A 21425-nucleotide genomic window follows, 5' to 3' on the forward strand; every position below is an offset into this window, starting at 1 on the left:
AGTGTAATTAATGCACTCACTGGAACACGGTGGAGTTGATTTAGTTCAATTGAAGGGATTAAGAATTAAAATTGGCAGTAAACTTTAGAAATTTCTAGTCAGTTAAAAAATCAATTGAGAAAGTAATTTAAAAATTATTACAAAATTATGTTATTTTTTTTTACAACACAGATGGTAGATATCACCATAGATTCTTTAGAATGACTATTACAAAAAGTGACATCCTATTTCATGTCAAAGACTACATATATCTAAATCTCTAAAATCAAATCAATCTGTAAAAGCAAATCAATCTGTGCATACACCACCATAATATTATTAACAGAATTTTGACAAAATTTTGTTATGATAGTAGACTCTTTTATGAAACATATATAATATTTCCAAATACAGTGAAAGGTCGAATACCCATGAAAACATACAAAAGCTATACAAAAGCATCCGTGAGGTAATCCTCACGGATGACGTTGCAAACATAGCTTATAAAAAAATATACAGTCGAACATAGAACCTTCTTTTTTTGAAGTTTGTTAAAAATAGTAAGGATTATTTAAATCTTTAAGCCGCAAAGACAAACAAACAAACAAAAAGTAACGTTAATATTTTATAAGATTAGTGAAGATATCACCGAATATTAAATAAGCAATGAATCGTATTACGAACAAAGGATGTCAGAAAGCAAACTTAGTTTTAACAGAAATAATAATATATAACTTATTTATACCTGTTTCCTATTACCTATTCTCCATTCATTCATCTCCACCTATGAGGAAATCTTTAGATCTTTTTCTCAATTATATACCAAAGTCGTCAGACTTATTGTTACATCGTATTGCCTGTAACTATGTAAGCCACTCCTATTTGATAACAACTAGGAGTGGCTTACATAGGAGAGAGGTAGAAAATTGTTAGTATCTTGGATTAGCGTCCCCATTACTAGCTATATACCTTATCAAATGGATCTCCATGCGATCCTGGAAACCATAGCAGTCAATTCTTGGTAAATTCGTCACGATGGTCCAGCTTGACATTATCATCACGTATTATTCCATGCAACTTGATGCCATGACTCCTATTTCAGAAAAAAAATCCAAACATGGAGAATATATTTGATTATATGGTAAGTGTATTTATATTAAACTTATAGGTACTTAGAATTATTGATCCCGAATATTTTATTATTTTCTATTCTCAAAAGAGGACAGTATTTCGTTTGCGCAGGCCTGTATAGAAACTATTTATAGAAACCTAATATTCAAAGGTGCTTAATCTCTTTGAATTCTCAGATAAACATTTATTTTTTTACAAAGGGAGAAATTGTATAGACGCAAATATGAATAACAAATTCACCTACGTTTTTATAAACTTTAAGCTTTTAATTAAACAAGCGAATATAAATACTGGTAAGAATGAATAAATGAGAAAATTTTATTCCAAAAAAAGCAAATTTAATATTGACTAGTGTTCGTTTCAATAGAATAAAATACAATAAATATTTGTTGTGAGCTGTGTACATTATAATTATTCGCAAGATTTTATTAATATCTTAAAGGAAATTTACACAGATTATCCATACTTCGGGCATACAATACAATTACATAACATTATTTTACATCTATACAATGAATGAATTAAAGAAATAAAATACAACAATCAACAATAATAACAACTCAAGTGGTCTCAATTACAATATATTATTATATTATTTTATATCAATAAAAAAATGTCAAGAAACAAAGAATTTATTGAAATTGTAAAATGCATTTTTAAATAACCAGTATAGGTCGCTGGATTATTTATACAAGATTAGCAATTTAAAGCGACTTTGTAGCATACTTATAAAATTATATATTTTATTTATTTTGTAAAAACACGCAGACAAGCGTAAATATTTTATATATATATGTAATACGGTCGGTCGCGCACGCAGCTTGTTTGATGTACCTATGCGCGCGCAGGACGCGCAGGCGCTCGGCGACTACGGGTTGCGCGCGCAGGCCGCGCATGCGTATATGAAAGGAATTTTGTTGTTGGCGCCACGGCACACATATCGTCTTAATATTATACCTTTTTTTATATTTTCTATTGTTCTCCTTCTTTACTATTATATTATTATTATTACTGTATTAATAAACGTTTACATTATACATTCTACAAATATTATTTTCTCTTAACATCATCCGCTTTACTGGTGACCTCAAACTGTTCACGAATATCAAGATGAGCGTGAAGCCAGGCGCACAGAGCATGGAATCCTGCCGTGTGGGAGTCAGGGTACCTCCATTCTACCCTGAAAAACCTGCTTTGTGGTTTGCACAATTAGAGGGGCAATTTCAACTAGCCACCATTACTGCAGACTCTACGAAGTTTTACTACGCTATAAGCCAATTGGAACCACAATATGCAGCGGAAGTAGAAGATGTCATCACAAACCCACCGACGGCTAACAAATACGACAGACTTAAAACTGAACTTATTAAACGATTGTCAGCATCGAGAGAGAAGAAGGTTAAACAACTCCTCATTCATGAAGAGCTTGGTGATCGCAAACCTTCTCAGTTCGTCAGACATCTCCAGAATCTTGCTGGGCCTGGGGTGCCGGAAGAGTTTTTACGTACTATATGGACCAGTCGTCTACCAGCAAGTACACAGACAATTATTGCATCACAACCGAAAGCCTCACTAGAAGAACTAGCCGAGTTGGCAGACAGAATACATGACGTTGTACCTCCAATTCTGCAAGTAGCATCCACATCGGTAGCAACATCTTCTGGTATGTGTATTAATCACCTAAACCAGCAAATAGAAGAGCTCACAAAACAAGTCTCCGCTCTCACTACAAGGTTAGACAGAATATCTCGTAATAGCGAACGTCAACCATTTAACCGATTGCGAAAAAGATCACAATCTCGATCAAGATCAGCTTCAAACCATAAGAAGTACCCCAATTGCTGGTACCATGTCAAATTCGGTGATCAAGCTAGAAAATGCATTCAACCCTGCGATTTTTTGGCGGGAAACGCAACGGGCAATCGGTAATGGCGGCCAACGATTGCACTACAAATGGTCGCCTATTTGTAACAGATAAGAAAACGAAGACGCAATTTCTAGTGGACACGGGTAGTGACCTCTGTGTTTTCCCTCGTACTTATCTAAAAGAACGTCGACCAAAATCAGATTATCAATTATGTGCAGCAAACGGCACTACAATTGCAACATATGGTTATGTACATTTAGTATTAAACCTAGGCCTGCGTCGTGACTTCGCTTGGGGATTTGTTGTTGCGGACGTAACAAGGGCGATAATCGGTGTCGATTTTTTGTCATATTTTAATATTGTTGTTGATTGCAGGAACCAACGCTTGATCGATAACAATACAACCCTCGCGACCCCGGCTTCGCCTGCTCAGTCTTGTGATATCATTTCTTCGGTAAAAAGTATCATGGGTGAGTCTATCTATCACAGTATACTTAGGGAATATACTGACATTACTCGTCCACATGGTACACACCGCATCCCCACTCACAACACTGTACACCACATACGTACAACTCCTGGCCCGCCAGTTACATCAACACCACGCAGGTTAGCTCCTGACAAATTAAAAATAGCTAAACAGGAATTTGCTGAAATGCTTAAGAATGGTATATGTACACCTTCCGAGTCGTCCTGGTCCTCACCACTCCATCTTGTACCTAAAAAAGATAATGGCTGGCGTCCATGTGGCGACTATAGAATGTTAAACGCACGAACAATACCTGACAAATATCCTATACGTCATATCCAGGACTTTGCCCATAATCTCTCAGGCTGCAAAGTATTCTCTACCATTGATTTGGTGAAAGCTTACCATCAAATCCCTGTAAGCACCGGGGATATCAAGAAAACCGCGATCACGACGCCGTTCGGTCTTTATGAATTTCCGTTCATGACGTTCGGACTTCGTAATGCCGGACAGACGTTTCAACGTTTCGTGGACGAGATGCTGAGAGGCCTTGATTTTACATTCCCTTATTTGGACGACTTCTTAGTCTTCTCGAAAGATGAAGAGGAGCACAAGCACCATCTAAGACAGCTGTTTACTAGGCTACGCGAATACGGTATGGTAATTAACACCTCGAAATGCGTGTTTGGTGTTACCGAGGTAAAGTTTTTAGGATACCTCATTTCTGCCGATGGTACTAAGCCGCTTCCCTCCAAGGTCGAAGCAATACAGAACTTTCCGGTGCCAAAAACAATACGGGAACTCAGGAGATTCTTGGGTATGCTTAATTTTTATAGGAGATTCGTTCCTGATGCTGCCCAACACCAAGACCCCTTAAATTCTTTATTAGTAGGCTCGGTAAAAGGCTCTCATCCTGTCACATTCTCTCCAAAGGAACTCGAAGCATTCACGGCCTGTAAGAAGGGACTCTGTGAAGCAGCTCTGTTAGCACACCCAGACTGCCAGGCTAAGTTAGCAATCGTTACAGACGCATCTGACACAGCAATAGGTGCAGTGCTACAGCAATACAAAGAAAATAAAGGATGGCAACCTCTGGCATTCTTTTCTAAAAAATTAAATTCAACCCAACAAAAATATTCTCCATATGATCGGGAATTGTTGGCGATATACGAAACGATAAAATATTTCAGGCACATGGTAGAAGCACGTGATTTTATTATTTATACAGACCATAAACCCTTATGTTTCGCTTTTCACTCAAGAAAGGAAAATTGCTCTCCAAGACAGTTCAGACACTTAGACTTCATTTCGCAGTTTTCAACAGATATCAGGCACATTTCAGGTAAGAATAACGTAGTAGCTGATACTCTTTCACGTGTAGAAGAAATAGTTCAACCAGTGGACTTAGAGCTGTTAGCGAAAGCACAACAATCCGATCCAGAACTACAGCTGCTACTGAACAGCAACACATCACTACATCTAAAAAAGATTAAACTGCCAGGTACACTGTCTGAACTGTATTGCGATGAGAAAGACAATGCTGTGAGACCATATGTTCCAATGGAGTATCGCCGGCGAATATTCGAAACTCTTCATTCGCTTAGTCATCCAGGAGCAAATGCTACCTCCAAACTGGTAGCAGAGAGGTACGTCTGGCCAGGGATAAAAAAAGACTGTCGAGAATACACAAGGACTTGTTTGGCTTGCCAAAGATCAAAAGTCACTCGTCATGTCTCTTCACCTCTGGGCACATTCAAGCTTCCGAAATCGAGATTCAGTAATATTCATATTGATCTTATTGGACCCCTGCCACTGTCACAAGGATATCGATACTGCCTTACAGCCATCGACAGGTTCACTCGCTGGCCTGAGGCAATACCACTCCAGGAAATCACAGCTGAAACAGTGGCCAAGGCTCTACTAAATGGATGGATTTCTCGATTTGGCTGTCCTCATACTATTGTCACCGAAAGGGGTGCACAGTTTGAGTCATGCCTGTTCAAAAAATTATCTGAACTCATCGGTTTCCAACATAGAAGAACGACCGCCTATCACCCTTCATGCAACGGCCTTATAGAAAGGTTCCATAGACAATTAAAGGCAGCAATTACTTGTCATACCAATTCTAATTGGGTGGAATCTCTCCCTTTGGTACTTCTTGGGATTAGGAATGCATACAAGGAGGATCTTCATGCTTCATCAGCCGAACTTACATACGGAGAAACACTTAGGCTACCAGGAGATTTCTTCCAATACGAGGAAAGTACCATCCCAGATGTAACTGATTATTTGTCACGAATACGTTCATTCGCTAAAAGGTTACAGCCCACAGCGACATCGTGTCATGGCAAAAGATCTTTTTTTGTGTATAAAGACCTCAAAACAGCCACACACGTATTTCTTCGGGACGATACTTGTCGCAGCCCTCTAACACCTGCTTACACTGGGCCACACGAAGTAATAGAAAGGACAGACAAAGTCTTCAAAATACTTTTACGTAATAACCCCGTCACAGTTTCTATAGACCGAATAAAGCCAGCTTACATATTGCATGACATTAACACATACACGAGTACAACCACACCAGACACACACACATCTAGTAATCAATCATCAAGCAATCACACACAAAACAATCATAACACAACACACAATACAAACACTTCTTCCACAAATTCGCCACAACACACTACGACAAACAAAACTGGAAGAAATGATATCCGCAAGACGAGATCAGGTCGTACTGTTCACTTCCCTAAATATTATCGCCCGTGAGACGGTCTCTGGAGGGGGGTGATGTAGCATACTTATAAAATTATATATTTTATTTATTTTGTAAAAACACGCAGACAAGCGTAAATATTTTATATATATATGTAATACGGTCGGTCGCGCACGCAGCTTGTTTGATGTACCTATGCGCGCGCAGGACGCGCAGGCGCTCGGCGACTACGGGTTGCGCGCGCAGGCCGCGCATGCGTATATGAAAGGAATTTTGTTGTTGGCGCCACGGCACACATATCGTCTTAATATTATACCTTTTTTTATATTTTCTATTGTTCTCCTTCTTTACTATTATATTATTATTATTACTGTATTAATAAACGTTTACATTATACATTCTACAAATATTATTTTCTCTTAACATCATTCCGCTTTAACTTTATGATTTGGTCCAGCCGTTAAAATGCAATGATGTAGCAAACAAATTCATTTCAACTTTTAATTCCTTGCATCTATATACCATAAGAACTGAGAAATTGAATTTATTTCTTGTCTTTTGGCATCTAATGGTTGAACTAGAAGCCTTTAAATTTGATATAAACCTAATATTTGAAATAAAAGAGAATATAAAGTTATAACTAGACAATTTCTTCATACAGCAAAAATTTAAGAAAAACTAACATTTTTTATATATCAGCCTGCCTATCTATATATTTGATTCGGTATCAAACTACTGCACCAAATCGGATGTGATTTTCACAGCTGTATTTCTGAAAATCTAACTTAAAATTTCGCAAGTTTTTTTCATGCAACTTAGAATAGCAAACAAGCTGACAGCCCACCTGATGGAAAGTGGTAACCGTTGCCTATAGACATGAGCTATACTATGGACATAATAGGTTACTGTTTCGCCCATGATACCTCCCATGCGTTGCCATTCCTCAGGACTCGGGTGTTATTCCTCTATACCCAGTAAATTCACTGCCATATCCCACTCTTCAAACTGAAACACAGCCATGCAAGCACAACTGCTTCACGGAGGAAACACAAATGGTGTCCAAGCAAACGACTTTTGTACAAAGTCTGCCTCTGGCATGGCCATGTGTTTTATCTTGACAAAACATTTAGAAGCAGTTACCTATTTTGACATCCACGCATACGAAGTCGCAGGCAAATGCTAGTTATTAATAAAGATAATTACAATTCATATAACAACAAATTGTAGACACTGTATTGATTTTCCAATCATGCATTCAATTTGGGCGCATTCCCCCGACAGTTGGCGTGTCAATAATAATTCGTAACTGTACACTGTTGAATAAAATGATTAACCTAAAGGGAACGGTTGACCGGAGTAATGTTACTGTCTGCTCATCTACAGGATGATTAATTATTGAACGATAAAAAAAGAACGTTTTCAAAATGATAGTAATTTTTTACATATGTACACATTACAATGCGCATGTTTGCAATTTTTTATGTAACATACAATGGTAAAAAAGCTTACGGCACACCCGATGGATAATAGTTACTATCATCTATAAACATGAATCATACAATGGACATCACAGAATATACTGTGTCGCCTAGGATATACTTTACGTATTGACTTGTTTTTTTAATGGATAATAATATAATGGTAACTCCGCCTGAGCTAACGATATGCATTGGCGGGGCACCAGTGAGGAATGATAGATGAGAATTAAAAAAGAGATCAGGTAGTCCATCGTGATGAATACACCTGGAATTCAGCTTAATGGTTTCCATAGGAGACCATGTGGAAGTCAACCTGACAAGGTGGATACATTGCTAGCAACGAGACTGGTAGTCCACATTACTGACAGTCCATTCCCCCCAGGACTAAGATTTTTTTAATGGATGATAATGGAATGGTAACTCCACCCGCGCTATCGGTATACACTGGTAAGGCACCAGTATGATAGGTGAGGATAAAGTCAGGTCAGTTGACCCATCGTGACGAATTTAACAATAATTAATCATTTAGCCACAACTTTATCCACGTGACCGGAATATCTTTACTGATTGGATTAAAAACTAGTTTACGAGTATATCCTTTTCCATCCCCTATATTAAGTGTATAGCAAATAACATAGCGATTATTGAAACCGTTAAAGCACCAAGAGATAACAAATACACTCACACATTTATAATTTTTGTTTACAACACAGGGAGCAAACGTGCATGCGGCTCACTTGACGGTAAGTGACTACCGCCGCTCATGATCACCCACAACACCAAAGGCATTGCAAGTGTGCTGCCGGCCTTTTAAAAAGGAATATGCTCTTTTCTTGAAAGGTATGATGTTGTATCGGTTCGGAAATACTGCTGCTGGAAGGTAATTCCAAAGAGTGGTTGTGCGTAGAAGAAAGTGTCTTGAAAAACGCACGGTGGAAAACCGCCAAGTGGGTTATACGGTGGTGAAAATCAGCAGCAGGTATCAGTCCAAACAATTCCTCAGAGCACTCCCATGATAAATTCGGTAGAAAATGCAGTTTTAGTGGGTCGAGTCAATTTAGTAAGATTTATGTTATCTTTATATAGTATAGGTTATGAGCACCCTGTATTCTAATATAAATGTCAACATTGAACTTGTATCGCGCGAACACCGAATATATGACATAAATTTAATGTCGACCCTTGTTGGCTGAATGGAATGAAATAAAGAGCATATGTATGCCTGCTCGAGTTACGTAGGCCGCGTCTACTAATTCGCAGTTTCGGGTTTGGTGTAAACAAAAAACGCAAGCGACAATTTTTAAAATTCTAAAATTTTGTATAAAACATCCTCTAAACTGAGCTGCCAACCAAATATATTTTTATATATATATATATATATATATATATATATATATATATATATATATATATATATATATATATATATATATATATATATATATATATATATATATATTGTTAGAATATACAATAGATCAATATGTAAATGATATACAAAACAAAAAAGGAACAGTGAGCAGTTGTTTTTTTTTTTTTGAAATCATAGTTTTTAGCAAGAGTGCAAATTAATGAAGTATAAATAAATACAGAATTATTATTAATTTACATTATTTTACATTGTATAATAATAGAATTTTATCTTTTTCTCTTGAGCTCATGAATTACACCCGTATTATGTCACAATGGCTAGTATCGGTACCATCACCCCACTGACATTACTCCAAAATCTGTATGACAGTTTATTGTGGTAGAATTATAACTCATTGTTCATTTATTATGTTCGCATATTGCTCACTTTCCAAATTTATTTGTTGGAGCCAATTACAGTTTACTGAAATAATATATTTTTGTTTTTTATTTTTCTCACTTGTATTTTAATAGCTAATTTACTATATTTATGTCAAACCTGTAACTTAGCGAAATTCTCATATGAGAATTGATTAAAAGCTTAATTAAGTTTACATGAATAAAAAGTATTTTTATCCTATTATATGTTGGGCGTATGGCCTCAGCATAGAATAAGATAGCTTTTTCTTTCCCCTGGGTATCGTAAGTGTCGACTAAGGAAGGGCCAGAGATAAGCAACAGCGTCCCTCTTAAAATATCCTTAAAGCATGGCTGCGGATGCTACTCCGCCTGCCAAGCGTGGAAACCTGCTGCCAAAACCTCTCAAGAGAGGGCTTATGTTCAGCAATGGACAGTTAAAGGCTGATATGATGATGATAATATGCTGTTCAGTTTTATTCTGTATGTAAGAATTCAGACCAAAGAATGTACAAATTTTTAAAACAGAGAAATACAAGAGCTCAATATCTTTTAACAATTTACCCATATTTTTACTTTATTTACCCCACTTTATTATAATATATATACCTATACACCTCTAGATCGAATGTTTTTTATAGTCAGAGAGTTAGTCAAGACTCATGTTTTTTTTTATAACACAGAGAGCAAATGAGCATACAGTTTACCTGATTGTGACTACCGCCGCCTATGAGTACCCGCACAACAAGAGAATTTGCAGGTATGCTGCCGGTCTTTTAAAAAGGAATAATGCTTTCCTTAATGGTTACGATGTCGTATCAATTTAGAAATACTACTGTTGTAAGTTGAAGTTACGTTGTATAATTTATGTTTTATAAGAAACGGGAATTACTCGTAATCGTAACTATCGATTAATACTGAAAGTATTCGATATCGCTTAAAAGATAGAGTTTTTAATAAACGAAGGATAAAAATAGACAAATTTTGTTTTATTATCCCTATCTCTTGGAGTACAGACGTAAATAACTAATGAAGTAGTAAATCCGACAATTATATCAATTGGGACCGGCACAAACGCGACGACCCGCTGATCCTGCATTATCTGTGCATTAAAGTGACGCAGGAAATGAGCAGGCTGCAGTGATCGCTTTATGCAACCTTTTACTCTCATATCATGCAAATAAATTACTGTGATTTATTCCATTAACTTTTTGGGTTCATTTTTTTTAATTAAAATTAAAAACTTAAGCCAATTTGTTTGAAGCCAGGCTTTCAGTACCAGACTTATCATATACAGGGTAAATTAAAAATGATTAGCATTGTTACATATATTAAGAGTACGTGACCTAAGACCATGTGTCAGCCTACGACCTAATCATTATAATATTTGACATTCCTATTTGTATATTTGTATTTGTCCATTTGATATCGAAATCATTATATTGTTTAATATTCATATTTGTATATTTGTTTATCTCATACAAATTTCCATTAGTAAGTTATTATCTGTATTTGTTGTCACTCTTTCGATGGAAGTATTTGACTATTGTAATTGTAAATAGTAATTAAGATATCTCTACTATATATATGGACGATTTGTAATAATAAATACAGTTCAATTCAGATACTCTACGAGTCTAGTCATTTCAAAAACACCAACTGTGTTAAAACCCTGCCCCATAACAATTTTGGCGCAGTCGGTAGGATCCGTCGCGTAATAGTGCAAGTCGAACTTAACGTCTGGGACTCGGACAAACATCGCCAACAATCCTAGGACGGTGCCTGAAGGGCTTTGAATAGTTCGCCGAATCTATACTCTGCAATGCGTATCCTGTTGCTGTTACTGGGGTAAGTGGTCAACACATGTTGCTCTGTTTCCTTTCTCTGTTTCCTTTTCATAAATCTTTTTCGCCTAAATCATAAAATAATTTTATTATTCAAACTCAAAATCTATTTTTCTATCTATTTTTAATATTCTATTATACTATATCAATTTTACGAATTCAATTATTCTAATTTCAACATTCATTATGTCACAACAAAATATTGACGTAAAACCTAAATTTTGCGAACAAAATGTTCCGCTAAATACTTTATTACAATTAATACCGGATTTCGATACAACTCAATCGGGTCAAGTATATAAGTTCATAAGATCGTGCGATTCAGCTTTTAAATTAGCAAGTCTAGAGCAGGAAGAAATTTTATTAATTTACGCTTTAAACAAAATAAGTGGGAATACTTCTTCTGATATCCACGCGAAACTATACTCAAACTGGGACGACTTAAAAACGTTCCTTATACAAAAATTTTCGCAGACAAAAACTCTTTCACATCTAAATCTCGAACTACAATCACTCTTTCAGAAACCAAATGAATCGGTAACGGAATTTTTCCACCGCGTAGATTTATGTAGAAATAAAATCTTAGAAAAATTAACAACTGAAGTGGTAGATGCGACATTAATAGGACGGAAAACTACTACGGAAGAAACAGCTCTGAACGTTTTTATTAATGGATTAAGTTCTGACATAGGTGTAATGTTAAGAACAAAAGGTTTTGATTCATTAACTCATGCTGGAAACTTTGCAATTCAAGAAGAAAAAATTCGAAAAATGAATACGGCTAGGCAAAGTTTGTTTAAAAATAGTCGAATAACAACACCGCTATATAGCAATGTCGTTCGTCAACCACCTCAGATCAATCAACCTCAAATACATAAACCACCAGATAAACATACTATTAATACCAATCCGCGAAAATTTATTATATGTAATTATTGTAAAAAACCCGGACATCATATAACTAATTGTAGAAAGAGAATATTTAATAATAGTCGTAATAACCAATTTCCGCGAAATAATCCGACTCCAGCTCGAGTAAATCATTTAAACTTGCAACCGGCCGAGCTGACGGGCACAGTTTCGGAAACGGTTCCCACGTATTGCCCAAATATTTCAATGATCACCGAGGGTCAGGATATTGCCCTAGAACCTCAAATAAACGATCTTCAAATTCAGTAAAATTCAATAGTAATCAGTGTCATACTACATTATCTAATACAAACATCACTACACAAGCGCAAACAATTCCAGTCCATCGGGGACAATTAAGCGATGTGTGTACTTGTGATAATAAAACCACGATAGCTACTAAGTCAAACTTAGAGCTCTCTGAATCATTAATCATTAATCTCACAAAGATCACTGAATCTCTTATAAAGGTCACAGAAACCTTACTAAATCAATCAAAGAAACCTATTAACTCTGTAGATTGTATCACTAATTCCACTAATTCTGAAAAAGATCAATGTCTAAAACCTATATTAAAAGAATCTAATTCAAATCCCATGCGCAATCAACAAACTACAAAGACTAAAAAATCAAAAAAATCTCGTAAATCGAAACAAAAATCAAAAATAAAACTAAAATCGAATCAAATAAAGAAAAGAGCTTATCCTAATGAATCTTACAATATCTCTACATTAAATATACCTCCTGAAAATCTTTTGCACTGTAAATTTCATATTGATGGCCAACCAGTTACGTTATTAGTAGACACGGGAGCAGCCATTTCAGTTATAAATAAAAATAAAATCGGTAAAAATACCATCGATACATCAAACGTCGTTTCTATTATTGGTATCTCTAATGAAAATTCGCCTTTTCAAACATGTGGCACATCCCACATTTCATTAGATCAATTTCCAAAATTTAAATTCCATGTCGCAAATTTAAACATACACGCTGATGGTATACTCGGTAATGATTTCATGTCAAAATTCAATGTCAACATTTATATTCAATCAAAAACGATGCGAATACATGACAGGACTTATCAGTTGTTCCTTCTGGGAGATGAACCAAAGTACTTTGATAATGGTAAACAAATTATCAAACGTCGTTCGGAGACAGTTATATCATGTTTAACTAATGATATATCAGACGGAACTGCAATGATAAATAAGCAAAACATTAGTAACGATATCTGTATTCCTAATGCTCTTGTTAATGTCAAAAATAATAGCTTTCTCATTACTTGTGTAAACTCGAGTGATAATGACGTATATATTTCAACGCCTATTATAGATGTAAATTCTGTTAACGAATCGGAACTAATTCAACAGTCTGTTTCCTTACCCAATTCACAAATTAACAACATCTCTATAAAACAAAGAATAGATATCGAGAGCCTTATAAGGTGTGATCATTTAAATAAAGAAGAACGTGAATCTCTCGATAAAATAACTTCAAAATATTCAGACATTTTCTACGTGGAAGGCGATCCACTAACGTTCACGAATCACACTAAACATTCTATTCCTACTACGTCAGATATACCAATTAATACTAAAACTTATAGATTCCCTCAAGTACACCAACAAGAAGTAAGAAATCAGATAGACAAAATGTTACAACAGAATATAATAAAAGATAGTACTTCTCCATGGAGCAGTCCAATCTGGGTAGTTCCAAAAAAATTAGACGCGTCTGGAAAACAAAAATGGCGTGTTGTAATTGATTATAGAAAATTAAATGACGTCACTATTGGAGATAGTTACCCGTTGCCTAACATAACTGACATACTAGATAAGTTAGGACATTCAGTATATTTCACAACTTTAGATTTGGCATCCGGTTTCCATCAAATTGAATTAGACCCCAAGGATATTCCCAAAACTGCCTTCAGTACTCCTTTTGGTCATTACGAATTTTTAAGAATGCCTTTCGGACTCAAAAATGCACCAGCTACATTCCAACGTGCCATGGATAGTGTACTTTACGGATTACAAGGAGAACGATGCTTTGTTTATCTTGATGATATCGTAGTGTTTGCATCCAGCCTTCAAGAACATAAACAGAAATTAACTGAAGTATTCGATCGGTTACGAAAATACGGTCTGAAAATACAACCAGATAAATGCGAATTCTTGAGAAAAGAAGTTGCTTACCTGGGTCATATTATATCGAGTGAAGGCGTAAAGCCAAATCCCGAAAAAGTGAAATCAGTTCGTGAGTTTCCAGTCCCTAAATCATGTAAAGATATTAAATCATTTCTTGGTCTCGCAGGCTACTATCGTAGGTTCATACCTAACTTTAGTAAGCTCACTAAGCCTTTAACAAGCTTATTAAGAAAGGATGTTCCGTTTACATGGAGTTGTGTACAACAGCAGGCTTTTGACTCCTGTAAGGAAATTCTCACAACGACTCCTCTGTTACAATATCCCGATTTTACTAAAGAGTTTATATTAACTACGGATGCTTCAATCCACGCTATCGGAGCGATTCTTTCGCAAGGTGAAATTGGCAAAGATTTACCTATTGCTTACGCATCACGTACGTTAAATAAAGCTGAAAGTAATTACTCTACCATAGAGCGTGAACTTCTCGCAATAGTATGGGCCGTGAAACACTTTCGACCATATTTATTCGGTAGAAAATTTAAAATATTTACTGATCACAAACCACTCACATGGTTATTTTCCATTAAAGATCCGGGATCACGTCTCGTTCGCTGGAGACTGAAACTAGAAGAATATGAATATGAAATTAATTACAAAGCCGGAAAAAATAATACAAACGCCGATGCTTTATCACGACCACCTATATTAAATATGGGTACAGACAATCCTGACAAACAATTTGAAACATTATTAAGAACAAACTATGAACAATTCTTATCTCAAGGTTGTAGCGCTAATTCACATAAGCTTAAAACTTCACCTGAAAATCTTTTAGAGTCTAATCATAAAAATATCTTCATCCCTGTGTCGTGTCAAAAATCAGATCTTAATAACTTATACAACGAAGCTTTAGATCTATGTGCTTCCCAAAGCAATCAACCTGAAACAGAAAAACAAGTCTACGACATAGATAAAATAACTTCTGAATATCAGCAAAACATTTTCCTTTGTTATACTAGAACATCATACTATGATCCATGGGACGCGGAGAGTTATTTTAAATCATTGTTATCGTGCTTACATAAGCATAATATTGAAACTTTGTATATACCGAACCTGAAATATGATCAAACTTGCAAGCTTCAGGGCAACCAACAGCTACATATCTCAGCTTATTTGGCAGAAATATATAATTGCAATATAATCATTTGCGAGAATAAAATTACTCATCCTTCGCCTCAGGAAATTCCCAGCATTCTAAAAACATACCATGATGAACCGCTCTCAGGACATCGAGGTATAATTGAAACCACTAGGAAAATTCGAGAACATTACTTCTGGAAAAACATGGCCGAAGACATCAAAAATTACATAAACTCTTGTGAAATATGTCAGCGCAATAAGATTCAAAGAAAAACTTTTAAAGCTCCAATGGTATTAACATCCCAATCTAATGAACCTTTTGAACGTGTTTCTATAGACTTAGTATCATATTCTGACATTAGTGACAATAATAACAAATACATATTGACACTACAAGATGAACTAACTAGGTACGTCCAAGCTTATCCAATTTCTGATAAAGAAGCTCTAACAGTTGCTAAGCAACTCTTTCACTTCTGTCAACATTTCGGTGTACCTAGACGTTTCCATTCTGACCAAGGTACTGAATTCATGAATGGACTAATGAAGCAATTAATAAGACTTCTCGGTACAAGTCAAACTTTTAATACAGCTTACCACCCTCAAACTAATGGTGCATTAGAAAGGTTTCATGCCACACTTCGAGATCACATACGAATGTACCAGGCACGTAAATTGAAAAATTGGGATCAAATTATTCCACTGGCTATTATATGTCATAACACCTCAGTTAATAGCTCTACAGGTTTCACACCCTACGAACTTCTATTTGGTTTTAAACCAAGACCTTTTTATTCATTAAAAACAATACCCGATTATACTGCATTCGATTATATTAAAGATTTAAACGAACGACTTAGAATAGCCCGCGATGTCGCAACACAGAACGTTCAGAAAATGAAAGAAAAAGCCAAGGAACGTTACGACGGGAAAATTAAAAATATTGCTAAATTTAATGTAGGTGACAAGGTGATGATCAAGGTCCCTAACCCAAATAATTTAGATAATAAGTGGGAAGGGCCATTCGATGTGATACGTGTAGGCTTTAATGAAAATTATGTTATTCGTAAATCCGGGAGACATCAGTTAGTTCACGCAAATAGATTAAGACCTTATGAAATAAATAAACTCGTTAATTAAATAAATAATTAGCCGTGTGGTAGCCGGCTTTACCAAAGAATAGCACCAACGTTTAGATTTGACGTGTCGTATAAGGCGACTAACAAACAAGTAGCCGTGTGGAAGCCGGCTTTACCAAAGAATAGCACCAACGTTCAGATTTGACGTGTCGTAGAAGGCGACTAACAAACAAGTAGCCGTGTAGTAGTCGGCTTTACCAAAGAATAACACTGACGTTCAGATTTGACGTGTCGTATAAGGCGACTAACAAACAATTAGCCGTGTAGTAGTCGGCTTTACCAAAGAATAGCACTGACGTTCAGATTTGACGTGTCGTATAAGGCGACTAACAAACAAGTAGCCGTGTAGTAGTCGGCTTTACCAAAGAATAACACTGACGTTCAGATTTGACGTGTCGTATAAGGCGACTAACAAACAATCAGCCGTGTAGTAGTCGGCTTTACCAAAGAATAGCACTGACGTTCAGATTTGACGTGTCGTATAAGGCGACTAACAAACAATTAGCCGTGTAGTAGTCGGCTTTACCAAAGAATAGCACTGACGTTCAGATTTGACGTGTCGTATAAGGCGACTAACAAACAAGTAGCCGTGTAGTAGTCGGCTTTACCAAAGAATAACACTGACGTTCAGATTTGACGTGTCGTATAAGGCGACTAACAAACAATCAGCCGTGTAGTAGTCGGCTTTACCAAAGAATAGCACTGACGTTCAGATTTGACGTGTCGTATAAGGCGACTAACAAACAATGAGCCGTATAGACGCCGGCTTGTACAAAGAATAGCTCTAACATGTTAAGTTGTTTCCACATCAAACAACTTATAGTATTAATTTATTATAAGCAATATTCAAAATCAATTAAATCAATAATTCCTCAATAATCAATTAAATCAATAATTATTCTATAAGCAATGAAATCAATAATTCTTCTATAATCAATTAAATCAATAATTCTTCAATAATCAATTAAATCAACAATTCTTCTATAATCAATTAAATCAATAATTCTTCTATAATCAATTTAATAAATAATTCTTCAATAATCAATTAAATCAATAATTCTTCTATAATCAATTTAATCAATAATTCTTCAATAATCAATTAAATCAATAATTCTTCAATAATCAATTAAATCAATAATTCTTCAATAATCAATTAAATCAATAATTCTTCTATAATCAATTAAATCAATAATTCTTCAATAATCAATTAAATCAATAATTCTTCAATAATCAATTAAATCAATAATTCTTCAATAATCAATTAAAGCAATAATTCTTCAATAATCAATTAAATCAATAATTCTTCAATAATCAATCAATTTTAATCATTATACAAAATATCATTTTTGTTATATTCGTTAGCTTACGAATCGTCCTAAAATCGTCTTTATTTCTAATAAAAAATAAAACATAATTAAAACATAAATTTATAAATAATAGTTCTTATGTTTGTTCAATTCGATATTACCTTAATAAATTAGAAAAAAACTTGTAATAGAATCTTCTTTCTTGATGCTCGAACAAATCTTAATTATTTCTTCAACAACTAAAAACTTCAATGAAAATATATTTAAGATAACTTATGATGATCGAATAATTAATGAAAATATTCAGTCTCAACGATGACTTACATTCAAGTTAAAAGGTTCTTTATTTTAAATCTTTAGATTAGGCTAGTGTAGACATTTCCGTAATTTCTTTGCAGATAGTAGAATCCGTAATAAATCTAGAAAATGAAATTAATGATTGTTTAGCAAGCATATTGTTCGTAAAATCAAATATTAAACTTATCTTCTCTTTCTGCTTATGTATATTCTGATAGGCTTGTATACATATTAGATTTTCCATTAATTCAAGGCGAACCTCTCAATCTCTATCACATATATTCCATTCCAATCCAACATTTTAATTCCTCTCTGCATACAACCATCCTACCTGAGCACATGCATTTGGCTACAAATCCTAGCGGTAATATATACGTATCTACGAGCGACCTCACTTCATGCAAGTCCTACGCTATAAAGAAGAAGATCTGCACCTCTTTTGTCGCATATGAAGCAGCATCACGTCCATTATGTGAGCTCCAGATCCTGTTAAGCATTTCAAAGACTTTACCTGAAATTTGTACCACATCCACATTTGAAGCAAGAATTAACACTTTTCAAAACATTGACAACAACCAATGGCTTTACATACTTACAGAAGACACTAATTGTATACTTCAATGTAAAACGGAAGTTACACATCATAAATTACAAGGAGCAGGCATTTTATCCTTACCGGAAAACTGCAAACTTTATACTGGGTATAGTACGCTAACAGCCTTTCAATCTATTGAAGAAAATGTGACATATCCTGTAATAATTCCAGACATTAGAACAGACGATTGCTTTGAAGAATACAAGAACTTTGAAGCTCCAAACTTAATTCCTATTAAAATTAATGAAATGCCTTTGGATTCACTGAAACAAATAAAACATCATGTCGATAAATTTAAGGAAAGCTTAGAAAATATGAGATCTCGACCAATCTTACAAAGATATTCGTCAACGTTTACCTGGATATACTTCGTGTTATTCATAACAATGCTAGGATACTTCATTTATAAAATTAGCAAACGTTGTCCTAATGGATTACTCCTGCGTAACCGAAGACCAAGCCGTGATAATGGTTGTATACAAATATTTAACAACTGTTTTTCAAACACATCACGACGTCAGAGAACCCAAGTTGCCGTCCCGATGACTACTATAGCAACAAGTACCTGCGTAACGGAAGACGAAGAGGAAAATGAAGAAAATTATCCAAGAACTTCAACACCGAGAGTTCAAAGATTAAGCTCTCAAGCCCAATCTTTATTCTAAGGGGGAGGTGTTACATATATTAAGAGTACGTGACCTAAGACCATGTGTCAGCCTACGACCTAATCATTATAATATTTGACATTCCTATTTGTATATTTGTATTTGTCCATTTGATATCGAAATCATTATATTGTTTAATATTCATATTTGTATATTTGTTTATCTCATACAAATTTCCATTAGTAAGTTATTATCTGTATTTGTTGTCACTCTTTCGATGGAAGTATTTGACTATTGTAATTGTAAATAGTAATTAAGATATCTCTACTATATATATGGACGATTTGTAATAATAAATACAGTTCAATTCAGATACTCTACGAGTCTAGTCATTTCAAAAACACCAACTGTGTTAAAACCCTGCCCCATAACAGCATCCTTTAAAGGGAGTATTTTACCATCAAAAAAATTCAGCCTTCCATATTAATTTAACAGGAAAGAAATGGATTATTGGTTATGGGGTATAAAAATCCTATTGCTAATAATGTCAAGTAGACCTGATTCAACCTGAGCTGAGTTGAGGAAACCATTGCGGTTAGTTCTCATTGAATTTATCACGTTCAGCCAACCGACCTGCTTTCATTCTCGCTTATCATGATTCTATAGTGCCTCACCAGGATATACTGATAGCGCAGACGGAGCTACCATTCTAACTTAAAAGCTGGATGCCTTATGTATCTTATTTATATGGAAAAATTAAACTTTTTTGACAATATATATATGTCAACAAAATTAGGATCAATATCCATGTGTCTTAGGAGAATATATTCAGTTTAACTGACAGTAAACTGTATTTAAAACATGCTAATGATTATGCTTTTATCCTATATACTCGTATATCCATTGATGACCTACGCTTACGTGACTCGAATGTATAAAATTACAAAGACAAAAAGTAGCTTAAGTCCTTATCTATTTGAAATACCAAATTTCTGGTGTTGATGTGTGGTAACAAAAAAACAAATTTTCGTATTTATAATCTTTTTATTTATTTAATATAGAATGGTTTGCTAAACTATGTCGAAGTCGCCTGTTACGATATTCTAGGAATGAAAAGGAGTTCAATATATTATACATTCTTACTCATCACACAAAGATAAATTATTTATATATATATATATATATATATATATATATATATATATATATATATATATATATATATAAAGCTAAATGTTTTTACATTATTCACGTTTGATTAATCTACACTTTGTTCTGCATTATTTCACATAAAGTTTATAACATTTTCTCTCGAAGACGCTGTAAAAATGTCTCACGAGGATTTTTATGAAATTCTTAGATATTATTTATACTCAAGTTTCTAAGATTCCTTTTAGTCTATATAAGATATAGATTTTATAAATATTCCTCTAAGAAATTCCTTCGTGAACTATTTTTATGAAAACTATAGTTAAATGTTATGCAAAATAGATGATGTTATGTTCTAGTGAAATTATGCTTAAGATAAATCTATCACAATTCTAAAAATATTGTTAATACGAGTATTTGAATATTTCAATCAGTGACGTTTAAACTGTAAAACAGATTCGAATTTGATACACAAACAAGCTTACAGTTGATATCCTATTACATGCAGAAAAAAAAAATTATGGCATTTCTATTTAATACTGGCATGTCAATAAATTTCACTTCCTGTATTTAATACTTACAAAGAAAAAATAAAAATTAATATACAATACAAGAAAACATTGTTACGGAACCAATCAACAGGTTCCATCACTTTCTTGTTTAAAATTTTATTTCATTAACGAATAAGTTCATTATTTAAGTAAATAATATAAATTGATACGAGCACAAATGTGACAGATCGCTGACCTGAATATAATTAAACGGACGTGATAATTATTCATATTTCGAAATTAATAAAAATTCTGAATGTGAAAATAAATTAACTTATTGAGTTGGTTGATTTATTTTTACAGCTCGATTAAGGGAGAATGGG

At 34.5% G+C, this 21425-nt stretch overlaps 3 protein-coding genes across 3 annotated transcripts; all 3 read left to right on the top strand.

The window, feature by feature from the left end:
• Positions 1 to 2220: 2220 nt before the first annotated feature.
• LOC128201699 (uncharacterized) lies at positions 2221 to 3039 on the top strand. Its single transcript, XM_052899403.1, has one exon. The coding sequence runs from the start codon at positions 2221 to 2223 to the stop codon at positions 3037 to 3039; it is 819 nt and encodes a 272-aa protein (XP_052755363.1).
• An 8363-nt stretch (positions 3040 to 11402) lies between these two features.
• Positions 11403 to 12451, top strand: LOC128201673 (uncharacterized). Its single transcript, XM_052899350.1, has one exon. It carries the CDS (start codon positions 11444 to 11446, stop codon positions 12434 to 12436), a length of 993 nt encoding a protein of 330 aa, XP_052755310.1. The 5' UTR covers positions 11403 to 11443; the 3' UTR covers positions 12437 to 12451.
• Positions 12452 to 16689: 4238 nt separating this feature from the next.
• Positions 16690 to 19463, top strand: LOC128201674 (uncharacterized). Its single transcript, XM_052899351.1, has one exon. It carries the CDS (start codon positions 18542 to 18544, stop codon positions 19460 to 19462), a length of 921 nt encoding a protein of 306 aa, XP_052755311.1. The 5' UTR covers positions 16690 to 18541; the 3' UTR covers position 19463.
• Positions 19464 to 21425: the final 1962 nt, after the last annotated feature.

The sequence above is a fragment of the Galleria mellonella genome, unplaced genomic scaffold (assembly GCF_026898425.1).
Source record: "Galleria mellonella isolate WM207_F2 unplaced genomic scaffold, CSIRO_AGI_GalMel_v1 utg57, whole genome shotgun sequence".
NCBI lineage: Eukaryota > Metazoa > Arthropoda > Insecta > Lepidoptera > Pyralidae > Galleria > Galleria mellonella.

What these genes read in the sequence shown, in the direction of transcription:
- LOC128201699 (XM_052899403.1), top strand. Translation starts at nt 2,221, where the DNA reads ATGAGCGTGAAGCCAGGCGCACAGAGCATGGAATCCTGCCGTGTGGGA.
- LOC128201673 (XM_052899350.1), top strand. Translation starts at nt 11,444, where the DNA reads ATGTCACAACAAAATATTGACGTAAAACCTAAATTTTGCGAACAAAAT.
- LOC128201674 (XM_052899351.1), top strand. Translation starts at nt 18,542, where the DNA reads ATGCATTTGGCTACAAATCCTAGCGGTAATATATACGTATCTACGAGC.